The 17,272-nt window shown below is 41.6% G+C and overlaps 1 protein-coding gene across 4 annotated transcripts in view; it reads right to left on the bottom strand.

The window, feature by feature from the left end:
* Nucleotides 1–17,272, bottom strand: part of Atg2b (autophagy related 2B) — an 80,551-nt gene that overhangs the window by 25,537 nt on the left and 37,742 nt on the right. For 3 of the 4 annotated variants that reach the window (XR_005972414.1, XM_041633154.1, XM_041633155.1), the window contains 12 exons: nucleotides 15,835–16,034; nucleotides 15,629–15,709; nucleotides 13,099–13,205; nucleotides 9,831–9,923; nucleotides 9,203–9,273; nucleotides 8,415–8,491; nucleotides 7,798–7,968; nucleotides 6,379–6,520; nucleotides 4,317–4,519; nucleotides 3,104–3,330; nucleotides 1,309–1,417; nucleotides 530–724 (listed from right to left, as the gene is read on the bottom strand). Coding sequence is in view for 3 of the 4 variants with exons in the window: in XM_041633154.1 (XP_041489088.1) it covers nucleotides 530–724; nucleotides 1,309–1,417; nucleotides 3,104–3,330; nucleotides 4,317–4,519; nucleotides 6,379–6,520; nucleotides 7,798–7,968; nucleotides 8,415–8,491; nucleotides 9,203–9,273; nucleotides 9,831–9,923; nucleotides 13,099–13,205; nucleotides 15,629–15,709; nucleotides 15,835–16,034 (1,676 nt within the window). In the remaining variant the exon portion in view is untranslated. The remainder of the gene's footprint in view (nucleotides 1–529; nucleotides 725–1,308; nucleotides 1,418–3,103; nucleotides 3,331–4,316; nucleotides 4,520–6,378; nucleotides 6,521–7,797; nucleotides 7,969–8,414; nucleotides 8,492–9,202; nucleotides 9,274–9,830; nucleotides 9,924–13,098; nucleotides 13,206–15,628; nucleotides 15,710–15,834; nucleotides 16,035–17,272) is intronic. The other variant, XM_041633156.1, reaches the window with a different exon arrangement.

The following is a 17,272-nucleotide window of genomic DNA, read 5'->3' as shown; positions in this document are numbered from 1 at the left end:
ATGGTGAGACTTTGTCAAAGATGGAGGAGGAAGATTATATTTACCCTCCTTCCTTAAAAGCCTGTTCAAACTTCAAGAAAGTCTTATGACAGACTCTTCAGAGGATAACAGCAAATGACAACACTGTGGCTTCAGGCTCAATGGGGCTTGCTGAGCTCCCAATGCTAGTGGACAGACCCATCTTCCAGAGCCAGCCTGCGCTACACCTCCAAAGTCCAGGGCTTGCCGTTCCCCCTCACTAACACTTAGAGTCTTCTAAGTGTGGAGGGCTGACAACATCCTAGTTATTCTCACACAGTTCTGTTTTACCTGAGCAGTGACAGAGCGGCAATTATAGTTGTAGTCTGTAAAATAATTCTTGAACACAAAACTTAAAATAGTATATTGAAAAGTAATTTTCATATTAAAAAGAGAAAACACTTTTTTCTCATTTTGATAATTCTCCCCACTCTAATTCTACTGCAGTTAGACACAAATAAAAATGTTTTTCCAGAACTAATGAAAAGAGCAAGGCTTCAAGGCATCTTACCATGTTGGAATGAGCTTTACGAGGCATGTCTTTGCTGCAATACAGGTATAAAAATTTGTTCATTTGTGATGTCGCCAGCCGATCTCTAATTTCAAGATCCTGAACGACGAACACCTGCCTGGAGACCGGGTATTCTAGGAGGCTGGACTCACACTCAGGCTTACATGGGGGGTAGACTTCATGCTGAAACTTCACCTTCACACAAGAACAACAAAGCAATCTCAACTTTCACTTGAATTTGGCTTTCTCCTTTGGTGGGGGGAGGGGTGGGAGTCGATGTATTTACATTTTTGTGGCTGAGTGTGTCTATGTACCATGTGCGTGCAGTGCCTACAGGTCAGAAGAGGGTACTGGATCCCTGGAACTGAAGGCAGAGCTATGAGCCTCTCAGCCAAGCTAAGCATTAAACTAATATAAATGTCATCAGTGCTCTGTCCTATGGTTTCCAGATGTTCATAGTGGGACCTTCCCTAGGTGCGTCCCAAAGTCAGGCCTTCCTAGACAGACAATTCAATAGAGAAAAGCAAATGCTGGGCAAAGCTCAGAAACACCGACCATACAAAGGCGTCAGGGAACTCTGTTTCAAGGGTGGCCTTGGGAAAACAAAACACCTCAGGCTTTTCAAAGCATAAAAAAAAAAAAAAAAAAAATTAAAAAAAAAGTGAGCCCTATACTCTATAAGGCAGGGACTGAAGGCTTCTGATGGGTATGAGCAGAACCCCCCCCCCCCCCCAATATGCCTACTGAAAAGATTCTTCTCTTTCAAAACACCACCTTACCTTGCTTAATTGGATTTCCATTAAAAAGTCATGATTTCTTCCTTTGCCCCCATAGACTGTATGACGTCCATGCTTTGTAGGTGTTTGAGAAGGTGAGCTATGGGGACTACTAAAAATGGAGAAAGAGAAAAAAATTAAAACAAAAACAAAAAAAATTATGTTAAAGCTGGGCAGTGGTGGCACACACCTTTAATCCCAGTACTCAGGAGGCAGAGACAGGCGGATCTCTGTAAATTGGAGGCCAGCCTGTTCTACAAGAGCTAGTTCCAGGACAGGCTCCAAAGCTACCAAGAAACCCTGTCTAGAAAAACAAAAACAACAACAAAAAAAAAACCTCTGTTAAAAGAATATTGAATTTAATGAATGACATCAGAAAAATTAAGATACAAAAAAAGTAAGATACATGGAGAAAACATTACAGAACTACTATAATGTTCCACAAACTGTGTCACTATAAATCTAATCTTATCACCCAGCCAGGAGTGGTGGTGCAATCCCAGCTTCTCCTGAGGCTGGAGCAGAACAAGCGGTCTGCCTGAGCCAGAATGAGCTGAGTGGGACAGCTTATGCCTACCATGTGCGTGAGGTTCAAGTCCCAACGCCATGGGAGAAACATGTCATTTATATTTTGGAAATACTGAAAATGCAGTTTTTATTACCGCATTTTTATTATAGTAGGCATTCACTTGCTAAACACTGAGACCTAAAACAAAACCTAATTATGATGCTGGACACCAAATAAACTCAGAACAAAGCCTCTGTAACTTTTCCTTTTGTCTCAGACATCCAAGCAACAACAGAGTTCAACCAGGACAGAAGCATTCCAAATCATCAGTGAGGAGAAAAGGTTGCTCAACTGGTGTGCCAAATGGTTCTTCTGGGCAGCTTCTGTGCTACCCCATCCCACAGACACATTTGCTCCAGCACACCTATGCTTTCTACTCGTTCTCTCCTCCCACTACAGAACACTGCTTTGCTTGGTCATCAGCTCTGGGGATGGAGAGGTGGCTCAGAGGTTAAGAGCACTGGCTGCTCTTACAGGGAATCTGGGTTCGGTTCCCAGCACGCACATGGTGGTTCAACCATTTATCCATAACTGCAGTTCCAAAGGATCCAACTCCCTCTTCTGACTTCAATAGTATCAAGTGTGCATGTGCTACACAGACACTGACAGACAAAACACACATATAAAATAAGTAGGGCTTTTTTTAAAAAAAAAAAGTTTAAAAAATGAAATACTTGGCTCTACTCCATATCCTGTGAGATGCTGGGGGCCCAGGGCAAGCATGAACTCTGCCTCCTGACACACTTCATTTGATGGACCCAATTCAGTTATATAACCTTTCCTCCCTTTGAAACTTTGGGCAAGAAATGGTATCATTCATTTTCATAAACAGACACATGATGGGTAATGCAAACATCTTCTAAGTCAATACTTTAGTAAATACACAAGAAATACAAATAAGTTCACAGCTAACATTAGGTGTGAGATTTAAATTACATACTTGAATATTAATTTATTCTTCCTTTAAAGTAAATACCAGGGTTGGAGAGATAGCTCAGTGGTTAAGAGCACTGACTGCTTTTCCAAAGGTCTCGAGTTCAAATCCCAGCACCCACATGGCAACTAACATCGTCTGTAACCCTAGTTTCCAATGGTCTCTTTTGACCTCTGAGAACACTGCCCATGTGGTGTACAGACATACATCCCCATAAAACATCCATACACATAAAAATAAATCTTGAAAAAAGATAAATGTCATGTGTTTTTCTATGAGCCATTAACTGAGCTTACATGTAACTCTTGGCTGGAGAAGGAGGAGGAACTGTTGCGAAGTCCTCGCCTCCATAGAGATGCCACACCAGAGAGACTTCCTTCACAACATAGCGAATGTCAGGGACAGGAAACTGGAGTGGGGCTTTGCTGCCAGCTGTCCTTGTAATGGGCAGACTGAAATAGTCGTCTCTTATCACAATCGCTTCATCAACCATGACCTTTACCACGGGCTCTTCTTCCTTCTCCTGAAACACGCAACAGAGCACGTTCACTCACCATAAGCGACTGGTATACCTCACAGACCAGCGGGTTTCCTTGAGTCTACATTTTTCCCAATAATTTCAATATATAAAACAGTGTAATAATTTATTTTCTTTGAAATGGAGTCTCATACTATAGCTCTGACTGATGTGAAATTCATTAGGTAGCTGAGACTGGCCTTGAACTTGTGGCAATCCTCCTGCCTCCTGAGGCCTGGGATTACAGATATGTATCACCACATCCAGCTTGAGTAATAATTTCTGACATTAATCATCACACAATATATTGTACTTTACTGATCATAAAATAAAATCTGCTCCATAAAAATCACCTCGTGAATAATTTCTAAAGCTTATAATTTGGCTTGTACTATTTGATAACTTAAAGTAGACAGTGTGTGTGTGTGTGTGATTACAGTTTAAAGTCATACTGCATTCTAAACCAAAACCTGACAAATTTCAACTTACTATTCAAATGATCATGTTTCTAATTAAAGGCTTACCCTGAGTTCAACTGCTTTGATAGTGCATGGGTTTTGGGTTTTGTTTTTTTGTTGTTTTTTTTTTTTTTTAAATCAGAAGTTCTCAGAACCTACAGTCACCTATGAAGGCACTACTAGGCAGTTCTAGTTCATCTCAACCAAAGTCAGTCTTCACACATCTCAGTTCTCCAGAGTTTACACTAGCCATTCTGCAGCCCATCTTCCCGTCACTCCTGTAACGTCCCTTACATTCAGCAACTGCACTTCTTCACTATCATGTGGAATATTATGCAAATGTAGCACAGTCTCTGAGCTATGTGTTATAGAAGTGGTCTAATATCCATTTATAAAACACTAATGTAAATTTATAAAGATGAAGTAATTTTGAAGTGGCAAGAGCTGCAGATTCAAAAGACCTTCAGATGCCCTTTGGTCCATTTAATTTGTAACACTATTTTAAAGTTTCAATTGTGTTATCAAAGTTGTTACCTGAATGGCTACTTTAGGTGCAAAAAGAATGCAAAAATCATCATTCTCAGTGGGTGCACCTGCCATTGTGTCGCTGATCAGGTGGTGAGTAGGGGAAGCATAAGTAGGGCTTGGCTCCTGGGACACATTCCCACTCTCGTCTGGGAACAAGAAGAGGTCTGAACAGCACGGCTCCTGAGCGTGCAACTTTTCATCCAGGACACCTAGACAGAAAGACGCAAACTTCAGGTCAGACACGGTGTGCTCGGTGCTTCCACCTATGATACCTTCCCTACTTATCACAACTATATGAGTCTGGGGCTTAGGGAGGGCTGAAGCAACACAAGCACCTCAGTAAAAGGCATAACTACCTCAAAAGCACAAGTAGCTGACTCATAATCAACTTGAAGTTCTCTAAGAGAGTAAAGGAGAGTAAAGTTGTTTCCCAGTTATTCTGTGTAAGAGAAGTTCAAGAATTCAACTGGCGGTGGTAGCTCTTGCCTTTAATCCCAGCACTCGGGGAGGCAGAGTGTTCAAGGCCAGCCTGGTCTACAGAGTTCTAGGACAGTTGGGAATGTTACACAGAGAAACCTTATCTCAAAAAACCAAAGGGGAGTGGAGTAGGGTGGGGGAGGAATTTAACAATGGTCTGTTCCCATTAACTGAAGTTTCTGTCCACATCAGTCTTGGAAACTTCTTGGGCAACACTGTAAAGGGAAGGAAAAGAGAATCATCTAGCAGACCCTCACCCAAAACTACAGGAGTCTCTGCTTAGGGAAGGGGTGGGGAAAGTGGCCGAGCTAACTCCTGGGCTCCAGAAACCTATGCTGGACACTTGTTCTCATAAACGGCTCTCTTACAATGAAATTAATAGATGATATCATGTGTGCCAAAAATCTGTACAGGAACACTGTTATCCATTCTTTCTCTATTCATTCAAACTGAATACTGATACAGGATGAACACACACAAAAAAATGCTTAAGAGTGCTTCGGCCTCAAGAGTCTCCCAGACAAGCATTTAAACACTGTCAATAGCACTGCAAGCCCCATTCCCATCAGTGTCTATCTAGTGCTTACTGAAGACTCATGTATAATATGTAATCAGGGTCCCTTCCTATTCAGGCCAGCTGCTGCAATTTAGTACACAGGAAGCTGGAAGCTTAATCCATATCCTTAGTTATAATTTATCCTAAATTACTATGAACGCAACATTGGATTTTCACAGGATGCATATAGGCCGGCTGGCCCTATTGTCAAAGCTGTCCTTCAATTCTTGACACTAACTCCATCTCCCACGTACTAGGATCTTAGGCAGATACGACCCTTCCCAGCTCTATCAAGTATTATGTTTAAATTAAGGTTTACAAAATTTAGAAATAAATATGTTCTCTACCAGGCATTGTGGCACATGCCTTAAATCCCAGCACTTGGCAGGTGGAGGAAGGCAGATCTCTGTGAGTTGGAGATCAGCCTGGTCTACGTAATAAGTTCCATAACAGCCAGGGTTACATAAAGAGATTCTGTCTCAAAACAAAACAAATAAATATGTTCATCCAATCAGAAAAACTGTTTTAAAACAAATGTGTCAAGATATTTAGATACTTCCATTTGGCTTTCAAGACTTTTTACTCACCTGGTCCCTTCCTGCTTTTCCAACTTCACTGTTGAATTCTTCTCAAGTGAATGGCACTTCTGTTCCACCAACAGCTAGATAGGTATCTACAGACCATGCATGCCTTCCTCTGTACTGTAGTACAGACAAATCTATGACCTTACCAGGATAACCTTCTTCTCATGAACCCCCCCCCCCCAACACACACACAGCAAACTAATCCTGTCTCCACTAGACTCATGAAACTTCCAAACCACATTCCAGGCTATTTTATTGTGTCATTTCTCAATCATTCAAAGCAGTAGCACCCATCTCCTGACAGTCTGTCCTCCCAATAGGCAGCAGACACAAGCTAATTGGCTGGTACATATCCATAAATACAGATGAGTCTTTAGTAAGTTTCTCACTGAAAATGTACAAGAACACAAATAATGTGACCTCAGTGCTCCCAAGGAAAAGCCCTTCTCACCATTAGCCTCTGGTCCGACAGGGGCAGAGGCCTGCTGCATGTCAATCTCCTCCATGGCGTCACTCATCAGGTCCCGTAAAATCTGCTGCTCAGCTTCAGGAAGCACGGGGCCACGTGATGATGACTGAACACTGGAATCTACCTACAACCAAAAGGCCAAGGTAAAAATGGCTAAAGCTTGGCAGTGGCATGCACTGCACTCTCGGCTACTTAAATGGGGAAGCAAGAGGACCACTGGGATCCCAGTATACAGTACACTGCAAGGGGGCAGAGAGCAAGGGCCAGTGGAAAGTGCCTGTTGAGAACAACCTTGGAGTCATTCCACCTCACCAACAACAGGAGCAGGTCCCTGCTCACTGGTTACACTCTGCTCAGTGGTCAGTGTTAGTGTAATCATTATCACCTCAATAGCTACCAACAAGTACAAATAAATAGGAACTTAACTCAGATGCAGAAGGAGAACCAGGACCCTGCAACAGTGATGGGAGGGGCTGAAAACCCCTGCTGCGCAGTGAGGGGGCTTACTGAGAAAGTCTCCTCTACTCAAACCATACTGCTGACCCTGGACTCTGGAGGGCAGTGTGGATATAAATAGAAGAGAAGAGCTGAATGGTGGCTCATTTACGCTCAACTCTAGTACCACCACTTTAAACCTAAGCTGTGTTCCCCAAAATGTGAGCACTGCTCTGAAATAGAAAGACACAAGTACCTCTGGTAAACTGGACGACGTCTTTCAGAATAGAAAGCAGGGAGTGTCTTTGGCCACCTCAGTACAGTGGAGCACAAGAGGGACAGAAACAAAGAGTTGGGTGGTCTAAAAAAGCACGCAAAGCCAACCAGACCCTTGCTAACAGAACTGACCCATTTGAGCAGTTCTGAAGTGCCTTGGACTAAAAAAAAAAAACCTAAGGATTCTGTTCACAGAAAAAGCTGTGAAGAATAGCACTGCAAATAAACACCAAAACAAACAGGACACCATACAAGCTGGACACAGACATCAGAAAGGGGACACTTGCAGCATAAGAAAGCAGTGACCTTGAAACTGAGATGGGGACACCTGTTCTGTTTCCCTCTCTGACTAGGGAAGTCACCCAAGCGATACCGTTCAGCCTCACCTCACTGAGCGGGGATGGAGGAGTTAAGGCAGTACAGAGAACGAGTGGAAGCACTAGCGTACAACTAAGTCTTTAGGTTGCAGCAGCACCTGCCACTAGCTGCTGGCAGATTTTGACACAACTTGTTTTCTTCCCTAAGAACAGGGCGGAAATAACAGAAATCCAAGAAAGTATTATGTTGGTTGAGATCTAAAACGAAGAGCAGACAGTAGAAAGGCTTTCCACAGAGGCCCCGAGTCACCTTTCCAGACCCACTACTCTCACTAAGTGACATCAGTGGGATGGTGTATTGCCTTGCCTGTACCTTTGGCTTTCTCTGTGGGACTCCAGGCTTCATCTCTGCTTTGTTAGACCCATGTAAGTCCCCGTAACTTGCGACATACTGAATGAGATTCATTAGCGCAGCGCAGGAGTCTGAGCAGGTTCTGATATGGACGACATCACTGGAACAGTGCAACTCAAAGCGAGGCGCAGTCTGGACAAGGCATGGGGAGAAGATGACAAACACTCTTTTTCAGACAAGAGTCACCAACTCCTTACAGAGTCACAGGAACTAAAATATACACTCATGGACTACAGAGAGGGGTCAGAGGTTATGAGCATTTATTGCTTCCACAGAGGACCAGGGTTCAATTCCTAGCACCCACAGTGGTTCACAACTGTCTGTAACTCCAGTCCCTCTTCTGACATTTGCAGGTACTAGGAATTGTACGTACATGCAGGCAAAAATATTCATATACATAAATGAATCTAAAATAAAATATAAACTTATTTGTTTTTGTCACATAAAAAGTACTTAGATCATTTCTAGTTTTCAAATATTTTGACCAAAATTGGGTGAAAAAAAATGTTCCAATACATTGTATCTTTTATCTCTTATGAACAAGATTTAAGTAAAAATTTCCACTTTTTGTAACTGACCTGCTCTCCGTCAGAATCTGACTTCACTGCAGTTATGGTCAGCTCTAAAAGTCCCATGTCCATCACACGAACATAATCTAAAATTCAATATAATACTTACTGTAGGTTTTAAAAACTACTCATCTAACCAACATCTAACAGAAGTAACCTCTGTTCAAAGTACACTGCAGGAGGCACTAGGGCTTGTAATGTAAGAGGACACAGACAGGTCCATCCTACTCACTGAGACTTCATCTGACACCTCACTTGATTTTAGCTAGAACAAATGACTAAATATTAACAGATACTTAGGATATATAGAAAAACGAAGCTAACACCATAAGAACATTTTACCCTCAGCTGAAAAGCCAGTACCCACTGAATTCTGAAGATGTGTGCAGCAGTACTCTCATTATTCTTTATAAATAAAAATTCAACAGTCAGATATCAGAGAAATATCCTGAAAGATCAGAGAAGCAGAAAACCCACCAGTCCTCCCTACCTGCTGTTCCTTCCTCCAGAGAACCAGATCCCTCTCTGCCCTACCTTACTACTTTCTGTCCTATCTGTCCTCAGTCTTCCAAAACTCTGTGTTTAATTTTAGTCAACTAGCCCTCTGACACCAAGCAAGCTTTATTTATAAAAACATGTTGAAAATATCATACAACAGATGTAGCACACAATTACTACACATTTGAACATCCATTAAAAGTACCTCACAAGAACCCAGCTTTCCAACACTATTTCACATTTAAACTGATATAATATACTCACTCATACACACACACACACGCTTATTCTGAACTCACCTCTATTCAGGTTTATAGTGACAGTGTTACACTTGTCAGATAGGAGTAAAGCAGCTTCATCCATGATGATTCTGGGGAAAGAAAATGAAATAGCATCTGAAAAACAGAGCTCTGAGCATCTTCAGGTGTACGTCACCCACAAACATAAGTGGGACCCAAAACATGCATGAAGGTGCCAACACAACAGTAGCTAGGCTTTGGAGGCAGGTTGGTTGTTTCAACAGATGCCCAAATCTGAAACATTTCCATTCCAAAGATAATACATATCTGATACTGAGAAATTGACCATAGGCTCTAAAAAGCCAACTGAGAATCTCAGAGATGAATTCCTTCCCTAAAACTAAAACACTGCAGAACGCAGAGATGCTCTCTTGATCAACTAACATCATCCTCCAACATCAGATCAAATTAAATGATTGAGTAAGTGTCAAAAACAACAACAACAAAAAACCTGAAACCCAGTAATGAGAGGAGCAGAGGGACATGGCCTTGAGGAAGGAAAAATGAGCAGCTCAGATGCTGCTGATTTAACAATTTTCCAAACAAGTGGTGGTTTAGGTAAGGAAGCGCTGGTTACTATAACTGATACATTTGAACAGCAGCTGGTGCAAGATGAGTTCACAGGTACCTGAGAGTGGAAGAAGATTTATCCAAGGCAACGCTGCTAGAAATGCTGAATGTCTCAACAGTAAGAAGGGATCGGATTGGCAGGTGAAGGGGCCTGGCAAACAGAAGCATCAGGTTAGCAGCCTGATACAACAGGACTCTTCAAAACATAACTCCAATCACAAATAATCATAGGACTTCTGGAGGGTTTTGCTTTGGTTTTTTCTTTTAGGTTTTTTGGTGACAGAATGTCAGTGTGTACCTCAGATGGGCTTCAAATGTGCACTCACTCACTTACCTAAGGCTGGGGAGTGTGAGAATTGTAGGTGTGCAGTACCACAGTAGGCAGAATTGTGTGCCTGGGGAGTGTGAGAATTGTAGGTGTGCAGTACCACAGTAAGCAGAAGTGTGTGCATCTCAAACATTAGTGTGCTTTAATTTTTATTACTGATGGAGGAAGGTCATTGGTTAAAAAATAAAGAAACTGCCTTGGCCCATTTTATTGGTTAGAACATAGGTGGGTGGAGAAAACAGAACAGAATGCTGGAAGGAAGAGGAAGTGAGCTCAGAGACGCCATGCTCCCCTCTCCCGGGCAGACGCGATAGCTCTGCTCTCTGAGGCAGGTGGCGATGCAGCCAGCCACCAGGTCAGACATGCTGAATCTTTCCTGGTAAGCGCACCTCGTGGTGCTACATAGATTATTAGAAATGGGTTAAGAGGCTGAAACTAATGGGCCAGGCAGTGTTTAAAAGAATATAGTTTGTGTGTTGTTATTTCGGGGCATAAGCTAGCCAGGCGGCCGGGGTGACAGGGACGCAGCCCCGCTGCTCATATTACTACAGAATGGCACCCAGACGTGTGGACAACTGTATCCACTGAAAGCCTGAGAAAGCTTGGGAAAGAGTAAAGCATGTTTTCTTGGTAGCTGCGATTTCTCGGGTCTGCTCTGCTTGCTAGAAGCAAGCAAGCGCTCTCATCTAAGAGAGGCTTCCTGACTCAGCTTCAGCTGCAAAACCCTGCAGCTCTTAAGAGGTCCTGCCACGAAACATTTAAATGGTGTTGATAAAAGTCGACTGAATGCTTGTTTGTTTTCAGCAGTAGCAGGAAAAAACCTGTGTTGTTTTAAAATGCCGGCTTTCTGGGCCGTCCTGCCAGGGCAAACTCTGACTATTTGAGGCAGGAGGGCCAGCTACAGAGAAAGGACTTGAGTGTTGTCTGTTGCAGTTTGTTTGATGGCAAGGACCTTGAAACACTGTAGACCTGTGGCACTGAATGCAGCTCTGGCCGGTACCTCAGCCACAAGGTTGGAATGGCAGAAAGCTAAGGAATGGGCTACATCTAGCCGGCAAAGCCACGGCCTTAGTCCTACTGATATTGCTTGGTAAATTAAAGACTCGTGTGGTCAGAAAAAGAGAGATATACAGTAAAGACAGATTCAAAGACAAAGAAAATTTCTAAATGGTTTACAGTGTGTTAAAAATATATGCAAGCTAAAAGTTAAAAGTTCTTAAAAGTAAAAAAAAGGAAGAAAGAGGGTAGTTGGGTGTGGCAGTACACACCTTTAATCCCAACACTTGGGAGGCAGAGGGAGATTGACCTCTGTGACTTCAAGGTGTGGTAGCACACACCTTTAATCCCAGTGCCTAGAAGGCAGAGACAAACAGGTCTCTGTGAGTTCAAGGTGTTGTAGCTTACACCTTTAATCCCGAATGCCTTGGAGGCAGAGACAGGCGGATCTCTGAGAGTTCAACGACAGCCTGGTCTACAGAGTTATTCCAGGTCAAAGATACAGAGAACCTGTCTCAAAAAGCAAAAAAATAAAGTAAAAATAAACAAAATAGAGATTAAAATAAAGCGCACAAAGATGGAAAATACACAGAGAATTTTGATACTGTATGCTATTATGCTCTGTTTGAATCGTTTGAATGCTGAGGAAGGACCAACAGCTGTTAAAAGATATTTGTTTATAAATGCTGCTGAACTAATCCAACATAGATATTTTGAAAATGCCTTGACTTTGAAATTTGGATCTAAGGACATGATGCTTTGGAAAGGAGTTTCTTATTTTGTTTTCACAGAAGGTGAGAGTCTGTGGATTGCTTCTATCCCAATATGGTATGATGGACCACGCCCTCCTGAAGGGTTGCTGTGAACATCTTCAGAAAATTGCTTCGCTCAACTGCCAACTGAGATGAAATTAGCACACAGGTTATACCATGAAAGACCTAATTAACGACGCCCCCATTCAGCAGGAAGCAGTTTGGAGAGAAAAAACTGCGCCCATGTTCCCAAATATGGTTTATAAATGTTCGTTTACATTTAAAAGGGGGATATGATATAGATATGAATAATTTACATTGATATGGATTTTGCTTTAGTGATTTAAATTTAAGGTCTATTTTGTTATATGTATATGTGTCTCTGATCTTGATTAAGGTATTGTGATTGTGTAGTTCATTTAAAAATGTAATGTATATAGGTTGTTAATGGATATCATTAATAATAGTCATTTGTAGTCATGTTAGTTAGATTTTCTAGATATATATTTCAGTTAGATAGGCATTCTTCATATCTTTCAAAGACTACGAAATATGCTATTTAATGTTTTAATAACTTAGGGTTTTTCATGACAATGAGACACGCCTGCTCCTGGCAGCACCAATCTACTTCAAAAGGAAGCTGGGCATCGAAGAGGCTCTTTATGGAGTTTGATAGCCATTTGGGCAAGAAACTGCTCTTGCCTGGACTATTGCATAAACTGGACACAGAGAACCCGCAGAGAGAGGACTACTGAACTTGCCTAAAGGTGAGATGATCTTTTGGGGTTCCTGATTCATGAAGGAGTCTGCGAGACATTCTGCAGGACACAGCAGATAGTGACTGAACTGCCTTTGAAATTTCCTGCTTCATGGAAACGTCTCTGGATACTATGGGCCTGTAGGCCGAAGATGGAGTTCCCCGACAGTACAGAGGAACTTTGGGTGACTGTTCAGGCAGCAAGATGTCTCTGTCATTTCTAGAGTTTGAAAGTTGCTTATTTCTTGTTTGCTTAGGTAATATTGTATCTTTCTGGAGTCTTTGATGGAGTTGAAGAATAGTTAGTTATAGTTTTCCTTAGTTATGATAAAGATAAAATAGATATAAATATTGTAATTTTTACTTGATAACTGTTTTGTTATATGTAATTTTGCTGTGTTCCCAGGGAATGAACTCAGGTTATCAGGCTTGGTGGCTCTAAAATCAAGTGTGTTTTAAATAAGACTCTACCTTGTTCCATTCATGGACTCACCTGTAATCAAGTGCACAGCTCCAAAGATGAACATGAAATGTTGTAAATGAAGTTGGAGGGTTATATCCCAAAACAGGTTCATCAGCAATATTCAAGAAGTTTAAAATCTACAATCACAAAACATAAACACTTTAGAAGAAATGACATCTTGCTAGAATACATTTAACAAGTATGTAACAAAGTGACTTAGGATGCTACAAGAAAATACAGCTGTTCTGAAGGGATTCATTTCAAAAGTGTGTGCACTCACATCAGGGAGGCCACAGAAAGGGAGAGATGCACTGAGTTACCACAATAAAAATCTCACTGTGTGTGTCTTTATCACAGCCTAGTGCTGTGTCCCTAGATAACACAATTAAAATGCTAAAGTACTTGCTAAACTGGAATTTGAAATGAAGAGTCACATCCAATAACTGAATGTCACAGACACCGTAGAAAACCCCATCTTATATTTATGGCCAGACCATCCTAAACACACCCAGTCCCCTCTGATCTTGGAAGGTAAGCAGGGTTGGACTGCTTAGTGCTTAGTACTTGGATGGGAGAAAATCCCATATATAATACAATTAATAATTCGTGAAAAAAACTAATTTTGTTAAAGACTACTTTTCAAAAGTCTGGTTTCCATGAGGTATGGATATACATGCCTACAATCCCAGCTACATAAGAGGTTGAGTCAAAAGGATCAAAAGTCCTAAGTTAGCCAAGAGCTACTTAGCAAGACCTTTCTCAAAATGCAAAATGGAAAGAGTGGAGGAGTAAAGGAAGGTGAAGAGGAAAGAAAAAGAAAAAAGAGGAGGAGGGAGGAAAGCAGTAGCTGTGTAGCTTAGTGGTGGAGCACTTGCTTTATATGCTGGAGGCTCTGAGTAGGAGGGGTTATCTCTGGTTTCCTAAGAAACCCATTATGGGAAGGTAGAGGAATCTAGCTATTTTTTTTATACAATTCAATAAATTCTTTTTCTTTAATTTATATTACTCAGTCTGAAAGCTAGGTCCTCTGCCACAACCTGTTCTTTCATACTCCCAAGTAAATGAAGAGGTTATGCTAAGTTGCTCCCTAGCCAGAGTGTGTACGTTCATTACAATTTATAACAGTTAGCAGAATTACAGCTGTGAAGTAGCAACAAAATAATTTTCATGCTTTGGGGTCATCACAATGTGAAGAGCTGGTTTAAAGGGTCACAGCATAGGAAAGTTGAGAACCACTGCTCTAGTGTAATGTATGTAGCAAAAGCTGCCCTATGCCAAATGATGTTTTTGTTGGAGCTATTCTCCAGATGTCTTTTTGGGAGTCATTAGCAGGGAGCACATGATTACTTGAAAGATATTTGATACAAATTAGATGTACTGTCAGTTTCAGACACTCAGCAGATACCTAAAGAATATGAAGAAAAGTAGCCAGGGTGGTATATACACACATACACACACACACACATATATGTATATGTCTATGTATGTATGTGTATGTGTGTATATGTATGTGTATGCATATATATCTGTACCCCTACATATACATTATATATATAATATATATGCATACGTGTGTGTGTGTCTATCTGTACTCCTAATAGGCAGGCAGGCAGGCAGGCAGGCAGAGACTCGGGTAGTTAACATGTTTTCTAAATATTTTCATGAGAAGAGTAGAGTATTTTAAAAACATTAAATAGAGAAAAAGACAAAAGCACAAAATTCAGTATTCATAAAGAACGGGTAGCTTCTGCTCAAAGTGAGTCTCTTATCTACAATTCTTACATAAAAATAAACAATTTGATCAACCACAGAATCGTTTTAAAACACATGCCAGGGCCAACAAGAGAGCTTAGTGGGTAAAGGTTAAGCCTGGTGAAGCTGAGGAAAAGAGAATCAACTCCTGAAAGCTATCCATACTCCCACAGAAACACAGTGGTATATACACATGAGAGTACTACCCTCCTCCCTCCACAGAAACACTGTGGTGTATATGGAAACGAGAGTACTACCCTCCTCCCTCCACACATACACCAAACGTTTAGTAGCAAACAAACAAAAATTTAGAAATATGTTTCAATGAGCAGTAGAGCACTCAGCAAGAGTGAAGCCCTAGGTTTGGTCCCAGGCATGGAAAAAAAAGTAAGTAGGTAGATAGAAAGATAGACAGACAGACAAAAAGAATATTTTGAACACTAGTCCTACTCTATAAGGAGATTTCAACAGAACATTAATTGCAGAAATTCTGGTAAAATGGCCTGAGGCAAAGTCATACTAATGGCCTGGGGACAAGGTGGTCCTTAAAGGGTTTCTGATTTTCAGCACTCAATACACCTCCGGCTGCTCCTCCAGGCTGGGCATTCCACAGACCTTCCTCTTTTGAATGATACAAACAGCAACACTGTCATTGAGAAGTTATAGGGAAGTCACCTGCCTTCTGGGTGAGGAGTCTATTTCTTAAGGAGGGCAGTTACACACCGTGTGTGCTCATCATAGTTCACCAAGGTGAACATTCACGACTGTAAATGCTGTCAGAGGACATGACGGAAGTGACAGCTCTTACCTGCTCATGCCAACTGAGTCCAGTCGGCAGCATTCTGTGCTGTAGAGTGGCTCCTTTCAGCCCCACGGCTACAAGGAACTCCTGTTCCACGGGACACATAAAGACCACATTAATCCATAGAATCCCCAACTGGAGCATTGCTACTTCTAAGTCATCGTAGCTGGCAATCACACCAACAGGAGCATTTAACGGTGTAAGGCACACACCTTCGTATTGGACTCGGATTTATCGGACTCAATCTTCACTGCCACTGAGAGCATATTCAAATTGTCTCCTCCAACACCGTCAGAGGCAGCTCGGCTAAGACCGTCTTCTTCAGAGGAATAAATTGTAGGTTCCAACCAATGTGGGCGGGTTGAACTGGGCAACCGTGTCTCTGTAGCAAGAATGGCTCCATCTACTATGCCTAGATAGATAGATACACATTGAGATAAAAACACCAAATGATCACTTGAAAATAGTTCTTTAATTGCTTTGACTTTCACAACTTAAAACACAACTCTTTGCACAGATCGAGTATATTTTATCCAAAATGTTCAGAATCAGAAGTATTTGGGATTTTGTGAGGAATGTTCACATCTACTAAATGAGATATTAAAAAGGGAATACAGTTCTGAACATGATTCATTTTGTGTTGTGCACTCCTTAGACAGCAGGCTCAAGGTCATTCATGTGATGTTTTTGTGCACCCATGCTTCGACAGTGCCCCACCTCAAGAGGTTAGGCACAGAATGTCTACTTGAGGCAGCACACCATCAAGGAGACATCTCAGATGTCAGGCACTTCTAAAAGGATTTCTAGGATACAGCCTATACTCTTTTGAGCCCTGTTGGGGGCACAGAGGTCCTTGCGCTCACAGATAAGCACCAGGGAATCCAGGAATGTTACACACACACAGGGCTGTCTCTTCAAAAGGACATATGTATGCCTGTTTTCTGCCCAGAAGGCCAAGACTGAGGTTATTAATAGTCCGATTACCTTTGTGCTATCTGTGTGACTGGAGATCACACCAGATACTCCCCAGGCCTTGATGACAACATGTTTACCATAGAATGCATCTTCACGGAAGAGGTGACACGCACTTTGAAAAAGTCCAATAAAATTATGCTTTAATTTTTATTGTGCACACAGGTATGTGTTACACCAGGAAACTATTTTCCAAATTACGCTGTACTCAAATATGTTTAAAACAAGCTGCCGGTATCAGACTCAAGAAGCTTGAGCTAAGACCTGCTGCTGAGTCATGCTGAGCTGGACTTCCTTCTCATTACTCTGCTGGCTGTGGTGTTTGCAGAAACCCCCCAGAGTCAGCCTGTTACTGGCAGCACAGTGGTCAAGAGGCAGCACGGTAGGTAACAGCCTACTTTTCTTTGTCAGCATTGGTATAACTGAGAGCAAAAACTTACAAAAGAGTCAAAAAATAAAAACTCAGATTCTAAAATGCTAATAAAATTTTTCTATCCTTGTGCCTAGTCAGGCAACCGCTCAAAATGTGGTAAATTTTAGTCAGGTGTGGTAGAAGTGCACACCTATAGTCCTTGAACTTGGGAAGCTGAATTGAATCTCAAGTTCAGGATCACTGTTGGCTGTATTGTGAGACCTTGTCTCCAAACAAACAAGAAGTTTTAATCTGTAAGTATGATT

The sequence above is a fragment of the Microtus oregoni genome, unplaced genomic scaffold, assembly GCF_018167655.1.
Source record: "Microtus oregoni isolate MIOR12 unplaced genomic scaffold, Mior012 000043F_ref0000047, whole genome shotgun sequence".
NCBI classification, from domain to species: Eukaryota; Metazoa; Chordata; class Mammalia; order Rodentia; family Cricetidae; genus Microtus; species Microtus oregoni.
The sequence above is the reverse complement of the archived record's forward strand: the minus strand, read 5'-3'. Positions and strand labels throughout refer to the sequence as shown.